The 12497-nt window shown below is 43.1% G+C and overlaps 1 protein-coding gene and 1 pseudogene across 4 annotated transcripts in view; one reads left to right on the plus strand and one right to left on the minus strand.

Moving 5' to 3' along the window:
- The window catches only part of ST3GAL5 (ST3 beta-galactoside alpha-2,3-sialyltransferase 5), a 52313-nt gene that overhangs the window by 21274 nt on the left and 18542 nt on the right, over positions 1-12497 (plus strand). For 2 of the 4 annotated variants that reach the window (XM_037039150.1, XM_037039160.1), the window contains exon 3: positions 7137-7248. The exons of the other annotated variants lie outside the window; for them this stretch is intronic. In XM_037039150.1, the coding sequence (XP_036895045.1) occupies positions 7137-7248 (112 nt within the window). The remainder of the gene's footprint in view (positions 1-7136; positions 7249-12497) is intronic. 4 annotated transcript variants of the gene reach the window in all.
- Positions 11547-12104, minus strand: LOC118982227 (60S ribosomal protein L13a-like; annotated as a pseudogene).

Genomic DNA, 12497 nt, shown 5'->3' on the forward strand with positions numbered 1-12497 from the left:
CTGCCCCCCCTACTTCTTACAGTGCGGACAAGACAGACTCATGACTAGGAGTGGGATCAGTGCTGTACACACTGGGCCTGCTTTCAATACCATTTTTCCTTCATTAAAAAAAATCAAAATAGGGGAATTATTACATACACTGAATGTAATACTTTTCCAGGGGAAAAGTCTCTTCCTCTCTGAAGAGAGGAATGAATAATACTATATTCAGAAGATTAAAAATTCAATAGATATTAAAAGTACTCAATAAAAGACCTCCTCTCTGCTCCACACATTTCCTTTTCCTAGTTATAGATAACCAATATTTCCAGTCTTATATATATAAGAAATACTGTGTGTGTGTGTATCCGTTCTTCCCTCCAGCCCCACTCTGCCCTGCTGCTTTTTTAGACAAATGGTAGCATTCTATTCACTTAACGTTGTGCTTGTCCAGGTTCACATCGGGAGACTGTTAAAATGAGAGTTAACAAGTGCTGAAAATAACTTCCTAGCAATACTTTCTTGTACCAGCATCCTCAAATATTAAGAAATATTTAGAAAACTATCAGTCAAGATGGTAGCATAGATGAACAGAGCTAGCCTCCTCACACAACCACATCAAAATTACAATTAAAATATAGAACAGTCATCACTCAGAACCATCAGAAATCTAGTTGAATGAAAATCTGACAACTACAGAATTAAAGAAACCACATCCATCCAGACAGGTAGGAGGGGCAGAGATGTGGAATGGGCTGGTCCCACAACCACATGTGGTGAGTAAAAATTTGGGAGAGATATCTCAGGAGCACCCTACACCAGGCCCCCCACCCTGGGGTTCCAGTGACAGGGAGATAAGTCCCCATAATTTCTGGTGGCAAAAACCAGTGGAGATTCAGTTGGTGAAAGAAACTTCTGGAGTCTCAGGCAGTTCCTCTTAAAGAACCCACACACAGACTAACCTACTCAGACTCACTCCCTCTGAGCTCCAGCACCAGGGTAGCAGCTTGAAAAGTACCAGTGGCATACAGGGAGGAACTGAAGTGTCTGACATCAAGGTGAGAGCTGAAGGACACCTTTCTCCCAGACACAAAGGAGGGCAGAGGCCGTTGTTCCTTTCCTGAAACCTCCCCCAACAGAGCCACAGAGCCAGCAGATGGGCACCCCATCTGAGACTCCATCAAACTGGCTAACATGGTTTCCTCCCAACACCTGCCCTGCTTGGAGATCCCATAAGACTTCCCTCATGGGACTCAACCAAGCTATTAACAGAGACTTTTCCATATGAATGGCTGGTGTTGGCTTATGCTTCACAACATCCTAAACCCTCTCAAACAAGCAATAGCCAGCCTCAGTGAGCCCCCAGCCCAGTACCTCTTGCTGAGTGGCCTCAGGCCCAGCAACTAACAACAGCTAGCCTAGATTCACAGGTTGGCTTCACCTGGAAATCTCCAAGCCCAGCACAAGTAGCAGCCCTCTCATATTGCTTTATAGCCCAGGCACAGTGGCCCTGGGCAAAATACAGGTTGGGGCTGACCTTGGCCTGCACCACCCAGGAAACCTCAGGGCCAGCACACCCAGTGGACAGCTACAGACCACATCAGAACACCACCACCCTAACCCTGCACAGCTGATCCTTCACCGAGGGTGGAAGTCTGTGGTCAGTGGTCATAGCCAGTCCTTGCAGCTGACTGGCCTGGATAAATCCCTCCCATTGACCTACCAATAACAACCAAAGCTCAACTACAAGAGGAGGGAGTACTCAGCCCACACAAAGGGTGCACCTTGAGTACCCAGCTTGGGTGATAGGGGAGGTTGTGCCACTGGACCCTACAGGAAACCCACTACATTAGGTTCTGCTGTCAAGACAGGGAGTCACAGAAGCTCTACCTGATACAAAGAAACAAACACAGGGAAGCTGCCAAAACAAGGAGACAAAGAAATATGGTCCAAATGAAATAGTAGATCAAAATTCCAATGAAAGAACTAAACAAAAGGGAGATAAGCAATCTATGAGATGCAGAGTTCAAAACACTGCTTATTAGGATGCTCGAGGAACTTAGTGAGGACCTCAACAGTGTAAAAAAGATCCAGTCAGAAACAAAGGATTCACTAATTAACATAAAGAACAATTTACAGGGAAACAATAGTAGAGTGAATGAAGCTGAGAATCAAAACAATGATTTGGAACATAAGGAAGCAAAAAACAACCAATCAGAAGAACAAGAAGAAAAAGAATCCAACAAAAACAAAGATAATATAACCAGACTCTGCAACAACTTCAGGCATTCCAACAGTAGCATCATGGGAGTTCCAGAAAGAGAAGAGACAGAGTAAGAAATTGAAAATCTAATTGAAAAAATAATGAACGAAAACTTCCCTAATTTGGTGAAGGAAAGAGATATGCAAGCCCAGGAAGCACAGAGAGTCCCAAACAAGATGGATGCAAAGAGGCCCACTCTAAGACACATCATAATTAAAATGCCAGAGGTTAAAGATAAAGAGAATCTTAAAAGCAGCAAGAACAAAAAGTTAGTTACAGCTGAGTTCCCATAAGACTGTCAGCTGATTTCTCAAAAGGAACTTTGCAGGCAAGAAAGGATTGACAAGACATATTCAAAATCATGAAAAGCAGGGACCTACAGCCAAGATTGCTCTACCTAGCAAAGCTATCATTTAGAATCAAAGGGCAGATAAAGAGATTCTCAGACAAGAAGAAAACTAAAGGAGTTCATCACCAAACCATTGTTGTATGAAATGTTAAAGGGATTATTTAAGAAAAGAAGATCAAAACTATGAAAACCATTAAAATGTCAATAAATACATATCTATCAAGAATTGAATCTAAAAACCAAACTAAGCAAACAAGAGCAGAGACAGAATCATGGATATGGAGTAGGTTTTGATGGTTGCCAGGTGGGAACAGTGTCAGGGAATGGGTGAAGAGATGAGGGGACTAAGTACAAACAGGTAGTTACAGAATAAACAGGTAGTTACAGTACAGGAAATGGAGTAGCCAAAGAACTTATACCCATGACCCCTGGACATGAACAACGGTGTGGGAATTGCCTGAGGGAGTGGGAGGTGCTGGGTAGAGGGGGCAAAGAGGGGGGTGAAATTGGGACAAGTGTAATAGCATAATCAATAAAATATAATTTTTAAATGCAAGAAGGAAAATATATTTAGCATCTATTGTCTACAGTGTACTATGCTAGATGCTATATTTTTAAAACTGCCCCTTTCTTTAAAAAATAGGTTATTTTTCCCCTTAAGGTTATTCCTTAACTTTTCAAACACAAATTATTTAAAGCTTAAACATTGGTTTAATTTTTTTAACATTTAGTTTGTTAGTATCACTTGGGGAGCTTATTATAAATGAGATTTCTAGAACCTTAGTGGGGCTTAGTTCTTCTCTCCAAATCCCATGTGTGTATTTGCCCACATGTATTTTAAACTATATAATAGTGTGACTGTATCAGATGCTTGAAGCGGTGTTTTAGATGGTCATGAGAGTGACTGCTGGCACTGTCTCCCGCAGTCAGCCTCATTTCTGGGTAGAATTCTTAGAGAAATAATGAGGAGATTATTTAAGGACTCAGTCTTTTTCCTCTGTTTTTTAAATATATATTTTATTGATTATACCATTACAGTTGTTCTATTCCCCCCTTCATTCCCCTCCACCTGCACACTCCCTCCCCCACCATTCTCCTCCCCTTAGTTTATAACCACGTGTCTCAAGTTCTTTAGATTCTATATTTCCCTTGCTATTCTTGCCCTCCCCCCTATCTATTTTCTACCTACTGTCTATGCTATTTTCTGTGCCTTCTCCCCCCTTCTCCTCCCACTCCTCTGTTGCTAACCCTCCATGTGTTCTTCATTTCTATGGTTCCACTCCTCATCTAGCTGTCTTCTTGGTTTGCTTTTGTTTTAGGTGTGGTTGTTGATAACTGTGAGTTTGCTGTCCTTTCACTGTTCATATTTTTCATCTTCTTTTTCTTTTATAAGTCCCTTTAGCATTTCATATAATAAGGGCTTGGTGATGATGAACTCCTTCAACTTGACCTTATCTGAGAAGCACTTTATCTGTCCTTCCATTCCATTTAGAATGGAGCTTTAAATGAAGCTCCATTTAAATGAAGCTTTCATTTAAAGCTTTGCCGGATAAAGCAATCTTGGCTGTAGGTCTTTGGATTTCATGACTTGGAATACTTCTTTCCAGCCCCTTCTTGCCTGTAAGGTCTCTTTTGAGAAATCAGCTGACAGTCTGATGGGTACTCCTTTGTAGGTGACTGTCCCCTTATCTCTTGCTGCTTCCAGGATTCTCTCCTTCATTTCAATCTTGGCTAATGTAACTATGATGTGCCTTGGTGTGTTCCTTCTTGGGTGCAACTTCTTTGGGACTCTCTGAGCTCCCACCACTGGGTTCGCCCGCTGGGGCCTGCAAGGTCCGTCTCACTGTGCGCAAATATGCCTGCCCCACACGCTGACCGTGCCAGAATATGCCAGACCCCCACCGCGGTCTGTCTGCCCCACACGCTGACCATGTCCGGGCTGCCTGAGTGCCTAGGTTGGGGGATCCCTCCCGCCCCACCCCACTCCGCTGCTGGCTCCACCCCTTTTACCATCCCGGTTGAATGGTTCGTTGTTGTCGGACTTCCGTATAATGCAATTTTCTGTTCTTTGGCTGTGTCTTTGTTCTCCAAACCTTTGTTGTATTCAAACTTGGTTGTGGGAGAAGGCACAGTGTTTCCACCTATGCCTCCATCTTGGCGGAAGTCCTCCTCTGTTTTTTTATTGTGGCAAGTAAAATACACATACAATTTACCATCTTAACCATTTCCTTTTTTTGCAATCATTTCAATTTTTATTTTTTAAGTATTTTTATTGATTATGCTATTACGGTTTCCCCAATTTCCCCCTTTATCTTCCCTCTACCCTGCCCCAAAACCACCCTTCAGCATTCCCTCCCCTGTTCATGTGCATGGGTTGTACACATAAGTTCTTTGAGTCCTCTGTTTTCCATACCATTTTTATCTCTCCCCATCTATTTTATGCCTACTAATTATGCTTCTTCTTCCCTGTACCTTTCCCCCATCCACGTTTCCACTGAAATCCCTCCATGTGATCTCCATTTCTGTGATTTGTTCCTATTCCAGTTGTTTGCTTAGTTTGTTTTTGTTTTTTTTAAGTTCAGTTGATAGTTGTGAGTTTCTTGTCATTTTACTGTTCATATTTTTTACCTTCTTTTTCTTAGATAAGTCCCTCTAACAGTTCATATAATAATGGCTTGATGATGATGAACTCCTTAACTTGATCTTGTCTGAGAAGCACTTTATCTGCCCTTCCATTGTAAATGAAAGCTTTGCTGGATAGAGTCATCTCGGATGTAGGTCCTTGCCTTTCATGAATTCAAATACTTATTTCCAGCCCCTTCTTGCCTGTAAGGTTTCTTTTGAGAAATCAGCTCGTAGTCTTATGGGCACTCCTTTGTAGGTAACTCTCTCCTTTCTTCTTCCTTCTTTTAGGATTCTCTCTCTATATTTAATCTTGGGTAACTTAATGATGATGTGCCTTAGTGTGTTTCTCTTTGGGTCCAATTTTTGGGGGACTCTGTGGGTTTCCTGGACTTCCTGGATGTCTATTTCCTTCACCAGATTGGGACGTTTTCTTTCATTATTTGTTCAAATAAGTTTTCAATTTCTTGCTATTGTTCTCGTCCTTCTGGCACCCCTATTATTCGGATATTGGAACATTTCCCGTTGTCCCAGAGGTTTGTAAAACTCTCTTCACTTTTTTGAATTCTTGTTTCTTCATTTTATTTTGGTTGTATGTGTATTTTTTTGTTCTGTTCCAAATTGTTTCTTTGACTCCTGGTTTTCTTCCTGTCACTGTTGGTTCCCTGAATATTTTGCTTTATTTCACTTTGGGTATCCTTCATTTATTTTTTCATTTTTTAACCAAGCTTGATCAGTTCTGTGAGCATTTTGATTACCAGGCCCCTAAACTCTCCATCAGATAGGTTAGCTATCTCCTCATCGCTTAGCTCTCTTTCTGAGGTTTTGCTCTGTTCTTTCATCGGGCCCTATTTCTTTGTCTCCTGCACCTGACAACTTGTAAGGGGCGTGACCTTTGGTGTTCGCCAGGGCAGGGCCACCCTCTACGCTGCCTGTGGGGGAGGGGCCAGAGAGGGAACAATGCCGCTCCCTTGCTCTTCTCTAGTGCACTTTCCAATGGACTGTGAGACTGGGATTTTCTCCCACCACAGTGAGGCCTAGTCCACAGTCAGTCCTGAGTTTCAGTTTCGCCTTCAGCCAGCCCTGCCCTCGTGGCCTGCCACCTCCCCATAGTTTTTCTGAGTCAGCTGGTGCAGTCTGCTGCCTTACTGGTCTGGTTGTTCTGGTTGATTTCTTCTTTAATTCCTTGGTTGTCAGGAGCTCCATGGGATTTGATTTTCTGGCCCTTTTGGTTGTTTATTGATTTTATATTGGTTGTTATGCTCCTTTTCTTCGTTCAAGGAAGCAGAGGGTTTCTACCTACACCTCCATCTTGACCAGAACCTGATTGTAACTTAACCATTTCTAAGAGAACAATTTGGTGATGTTACGCACTCTCACATTGTTGCGCAACCATCACACCACTCATCTCCAGACCTTGCAAAATGAAGGTCTGCATCCATTCAACACTAACTCCCCATTCCTCCCCCTCTACCCCTGGCAACCACCAGTCTGCTTCTGTGTTGTCTGTGGTCCTGACTGCTCTGCCAACTTCATGTCAGTGGAATCATACAGTATTTGAAGGATTGAGAGTATCTCAAAGCCGGAAAAATTTAAAGCTGAGATTGTGTAGTTCAAAAGCTATCACTTGGTTTTTTAAAGTCCAGCAAGCTGCATTTTGATTCAGATTTTATTAGGGTGCCTTTGTGGGGAAAAGTTTTTAAAAACTTTTTTTTTGTAATAAAGATAATCATAAATGACTAATTTATCTTCTCAGGAAATAAGAAGTTGTGCCTTCAGTTGACCACTGAGGTCAACTTTAAAGATGGTACTTTTATGCTGCATGACAGGCAAACTCAATTTGGGTTAGGTTTTCGCTTACTTCACAGTTGCTCCTGATTATCACGTGACTGCATCATTCTACCTAATTGATTTTTTTTCTAGGTGTATATTGCTTGTGTTTGGAGTGTGGATCCTTTATATTCTCAAGTTAAATTATACTACTGAAGAATGTGATATGAAAAAAATGCATTATGTGGACCCTGACCGCGTAAAGGTTAGATCTTCCATTGGTGTGGTTTAAATTAAAACGTTTATGAGCATACATTTAAACAGTAATATCATCTCTAAAGTATTATAAATAAATATTCATGAAAGTTATAAACAGAGGGGAAACATTTAGTCTTAGCACTCTAAACCCAGAGTCGGAGACAATCCACCCTAAAGAAAACCAACCAACTTGGCCCCCCGACTCTCAGTGTTCTTCCCCTTTACTGAAGCCGTGGAATGGGGTGTGGGGTGAGTTCCCTCCATCACACTCTCAGACACCTGCCCTGTGATTGGTTGGCCATGATGCTCTGAGTGCACATGTTCTTGAAACAGGAGGGGAAGAATTTCTTTTAGAGTCACTTGTCATTCCTGTGTTTCATTTTGCTTCTTAATGATTTCGCATTGTATTTCATGATTTTTCCTTAAATTTATACTTATTTATAAATCAATTGACCTATTAAATGCTAATTTCACTGATTATTCCTGTGGTTAAATTATCCAATAACATTCAGCCTTGGATGAAAGAAGAGATGATTTTAAGTAAGGTAGCGTGGTAATAATGATAACCAAACATATGGGTGCTTCACACATATTACCTCATTCAGTAATTGTCATGACTGGGAGATTTCTCCGAATCCTCCCCGTTTTATGGATGATGGCCTAGGAGGTTAAGCTGCTTGCCCAAGTTCATATCTACTTTAGTTGACTAATCTAGCTAATCTACTTTAGTGTGTACTGTGTAACTGTTCTAAAAGTGCTCTGGTAATGTAAATTCATTTAACCCTCTGACCGGTCCTGGGGCTCTAGGACTGGGGGATGTATTAACCCTAGGTTAACACCTACATGCTATTATTACCTACATACCTAATGCCTACATCCTAATACCTACATACCTATTATTAACACCAGCTCATGGGTAAGGAAGTGGAGGGGCAGGATATTATAACCTGTCCAAGGTTACCATACCTGGTAAGGGGTCGGGGCTTGGACCCACAGTATGATTTCAGAGTCTGAGCTTCGGGTGACTCTGCTCTCTGCCTAGCGAGGGAGTGCCCACAGTGAAGCCAGAAGATGTGGGCAGTGTGATAACAGAAGAGAGCTTAAGTTTCTGACCTAGATTCAAGTGTAAATGTCACTTAATAACAATGAGACCTTAGGCAATTTACTTAATTGTCTTGAGACCCAGTGTTCTTAGCTGTGAAGTATAGTTAACAGCATCTATGTAGTTGGATAGTCATCCAAGTTGAGTGAGATAGTATCCACAAAGCGCCTCTTCTGATCCTGATTTTTATTCACATGTTTCTGATTTCATCTGTCTGTCCTAAGTGCCTCAAAGTTTTGGCAGCATAGACAGGTATAAACAAGTAAGTGAAAAGAGTGTACCTAATAAGCGCACAGGTTGGCCTCTGCAGACCCTTGTGTCTCAGGGGACTTACCTGATCACGAAGCCTTGCTGTCCCAGCTGCATCTGCCCTCACTTCGCTGCCTCGGTTCGTCAGCGTTAGCGCATCTGCTTTGCTGGAGCAGGGTGTGTCCAGTAGCCTCTGCTCGGGCTTTCCCTCTCTTCCCGATGTGGCCGGCCTTGCAGACGTCCCCAAGTCCCTTTCAATTCCAAGGCCCTTCCCAGTGCTCTTGGGTTAAGTTTTCAGATATCCTGTCTCTCTTTTTTCTCCTGTGAACTCTTCCCTTTATTCCTTTGCTGCACTCACATTCTCTATGCGTCCTCTTGCGTACTGCCGACCACCTGATCGGCTGCAAAGATAATTGTTGTTGAGTGGGGATTATCCGAGGAATGTGAGCTCTCTTGTGAAGGGTCCAGCACACCATTTCACAAGTACAGATTGGGGAAGAAGTGGTTTAGTAACACCCTGGGTAAAATTAATTTTTTTGGTTTTAGTGCCTGGCCATTGCTATCTGCATCAGTGTGTGCCATGGCTGCCTATTAATGGACCAGGGGTGGTTTGCTGGTCTCCGCAGTGTTCAGATCAGTACTCTGAACATTATGACTGCCACTCTCTAAGGTTCCCCCAAGGAATCATTGTGACTTCTGAGAATGACCAGAGAAGAGACTCAAGATCATGTCCCTGAGGAACCTTTTAGGGAATGAGGACGTTTGTGTAGCCTGAGGGAGAGAAGAGCCAGTACAGGGCATATAGCAGCTACTGTCAACAAGCCAAGGACTGCCCTATGCAAGGGTCGCCCTGCCTACGTGGCCTTAATGTCAGAGGTGCAGACCAATGGGTGGGAGCCAAGCTGAAGTAAGGGTTTGATGTTCCAAGGCTTTCAAAGATGGAATAAACAGTCCACCTTTTTGACAAATCTCTGGAGGTCTTTAACCGAAGCCAGGATAACTGTTTTGGGGGCTCTGTAGGTAGAATTCAGGTCTCAGACAGTAGGTGGCTAGATCCTTTCTAACCCTGAGACTCTATAGTTCTCACAATTGGCTAGAATGTTTAGACTGGTTTTATAACTTGGGGCTTTGCCTGTGCTGAAAGCAGGTACGTGGGCACCACTGGTCCCCAACTCAGTGACTTTCAAACCAATTTCAATAGTACTTTGAAGCTTCTCTGAAACTCACCAGACTCCCTCTGGTATTATGACTTATGTAAGCATGTTGTTGCCCCCTCTAATATCAGGGCCAATGTTTATAAAAATACATAGTTTCTGGACCCTGGCCAGGTAGCTCAGTTGGTTAGATCATTGTGCCACCAAGGTTGTAGGTTCAGTCCCTGGTCAGGGCACATACAAGAATCAACCCAGGAAAAGTCCAGCCATTGTTAGTATAATAACAGTTTGTGTGACATTGATGTAACCTGGCAGCCAAGGAAAATGGCCTGGAATGTGCGTATGTGAACAATGACAACTTCACTGTACTAGTCAGTGGGGGCAGTAGACACCAGTGAGTGAGCATGTGTACTGTGTGGTCATCACATTCAAAATGACTGAGGGAGTAGAGTAACAAATCTGCATCAAATTTTATGTTAAGCTTGAACATTCCTCCATGGAGACTATTCAGATGATTCAGACAGCTTTCAGGGATGATGCAATGAGTGCGGCATAAATAAAAATTTGGCACAAAAGCTTCAAAGATGGTTGAGAATATGTTGAAAGTGATCCACGTTCTAGGAGGCCTGTAACAAGCAGAACACCTGAGAATGTAGAACATGTATGGGCTACAATCAACAAAGATCGGTGACTGACAGTGTAGGAACTAGAAGCTAATCTTGGGATTCCAAAACCTACCGTTTCTGACATTTTGATGAAGGATCTTGGCATGAAATATGTTATGGCAAAATTTGTTCCATGGCTTCTGCAACCAGAGCAGAAGGAACATTGTGTTGCAGTTGCTAATGACTTGATTCAGACCGTTACCAAAGAACCAGGTTTCCTCAAATAGGTCATAACCGGAGATAAATGGTGGGTGCATGGCTATGATCTGGAAACGAAAGCCCAGTCCTCTCAATGGAAGTCACCTGGTTCTCCACACCTGAAGAAGGCGAGGCAAAGTCACAGTAAGATCAAGACCATGTTAACTATGTTTTTTGATTGGGAAGGTATTGTCTATCGCAAGTACACCCCTCTCCAGGCCAAACAGTTAATGAGTACAGCCTAATGTTCTTCATTGGTTGATAAATGCAATATGATAAAAAAGGCTGCGGGTATAGGCAACTGCTCATTGGCAGCTTCATCACAACAATGCACCTGCTCACGCATCATATTTGGTGCAGTGATTTTTGGCAAAACATCAAATCGCCCAGGTGACTCAGCCCTGCTACAGCCCAGATTTGGTGCCTTGTGACTTCTGGCTTTTCCCAAAACTAAAATCACCTCTGAAAGGGAAGAGACTTCTCACCATCAGTGAGATTCAGGAAAATACAACAGGGCAGCTGATGGTGATTCCCACAAAAGATTTTACAGAATATTTTGAACTGTGGAGAAGACACTGGGAGAACTGTGTGAGGTCCTGAGGTGCCTACTGTGAAGGAGACTGAAGCATCATTGTCCTATGTACACTGTTTCTTTAATCTTGTGTCTTCTTCAGTAAATCTCTCTATTTTTCATATTACGTGGCTGGATACTTTTTGGACTGACCTTGTAAATAAGTGGAACAATAAATCGAGGCTTCTCTCTCTCTCTCTCTCTCTCTCTCTCTCATTAGTAAATAATAAAAAAATTTAAATATGTAGTATCTGGGATTTCAAGAAAAGGATCATGATCTCAGGTTGCCCTTGTCTCTCACCCATTGCCCCAAATTCTTGTCTCCTTACCCACCTTTTTTTTGAGGAGTCAACAGTCAACTTTATTGGACTCAGACCAGGAATCCATGGGTCTCAAGGACCTCTGTGTATCTGTCAGTTTTCTTCTTCACATTCTTTTCAGCCTGTTTCTGCAGCCTCATGAGCTGCTTTTCCTTTTGGTGATGAATCTTGGCCTTCTCCTTCCTCATCTCCTCCGTTGTGTCTGTGGCTGCCAGCTTCATGAGCCAGGCACACTACACAGGCAGAATCTGTGTAGGCACCAGATGCACAACCTTGAGAGCAGCAGGAACTGCCATTCGCTCTTTCTTGTCATAAGGTGGCAGGATCCCATCAAACACATCGAGGCTACCCAGGGCAGCCTGGCCCTGCTTGGTCTTGGGGGGCAACATGCCTCTCATGGTCCACCAACAGATGTGGCTGGGGACTCAGAAATGGTAGGCCAGGTACTTCAACTTGTTTCTGCAGAAATTGCCAGAAATGTTGATGCCCTCAGAGCACACGACCACCACCGTCCAGTCCAGCAGTACCTGCTTTGTCATGGTGGCCGCCAGGCGCCCAGGAGATGGTGTCAGCTACTGGGCACCCAGACCTGCCCCTCCGCCATCTTTGGCAGCTGCCTGGAAAAGCTCCTTACCTGCCTGCCTGCATCCAGGCATGGCCCACTCATTGAATACAGTTGAATCTAATGTGTTGCTTCTCAGATTCAAATTTCTTATTTCTCTTCATTACCTTTGGGAGAATATCCAGACTTCTTAGTCTGGCCTGTAGGGCTCTTCAGTCTCTTCAGCCTCCCTCTGCCACCCCTACTACCCCAGCACTGCCTGTATCAGGTGCACTGAACCCCCTCACAGGTTGTCAGTTGAGCTTCTTTCTTCTTCCTCATTATGGTTGTGATTTTCATTTCTCTGATAAGTAATAATGTTGAACATCTTTTCATATACTCACTGTCCATTTGTATATATTCTAGGAAGAAATCTCTGTTCAAATTCTTAGTCCA

The sequence above is a fragment of the Sturnira hondurensis genome, unplaced genomic scaffold (assembly GCF_014824575.4).
Source record: "Sturnira hondurensis isolate 20B ecotype Veracruz unplaced genomic scaffold, ASM1482457v3 Scaffold0002039, whole genome shotgun sequence".
Taxonomy (NCBI): Eukaryota; Metazoa; Chordata; class Mammalia; order Chiroptera; family Phyllostomidae; genus Sturnira; species Sturnira hondurensis.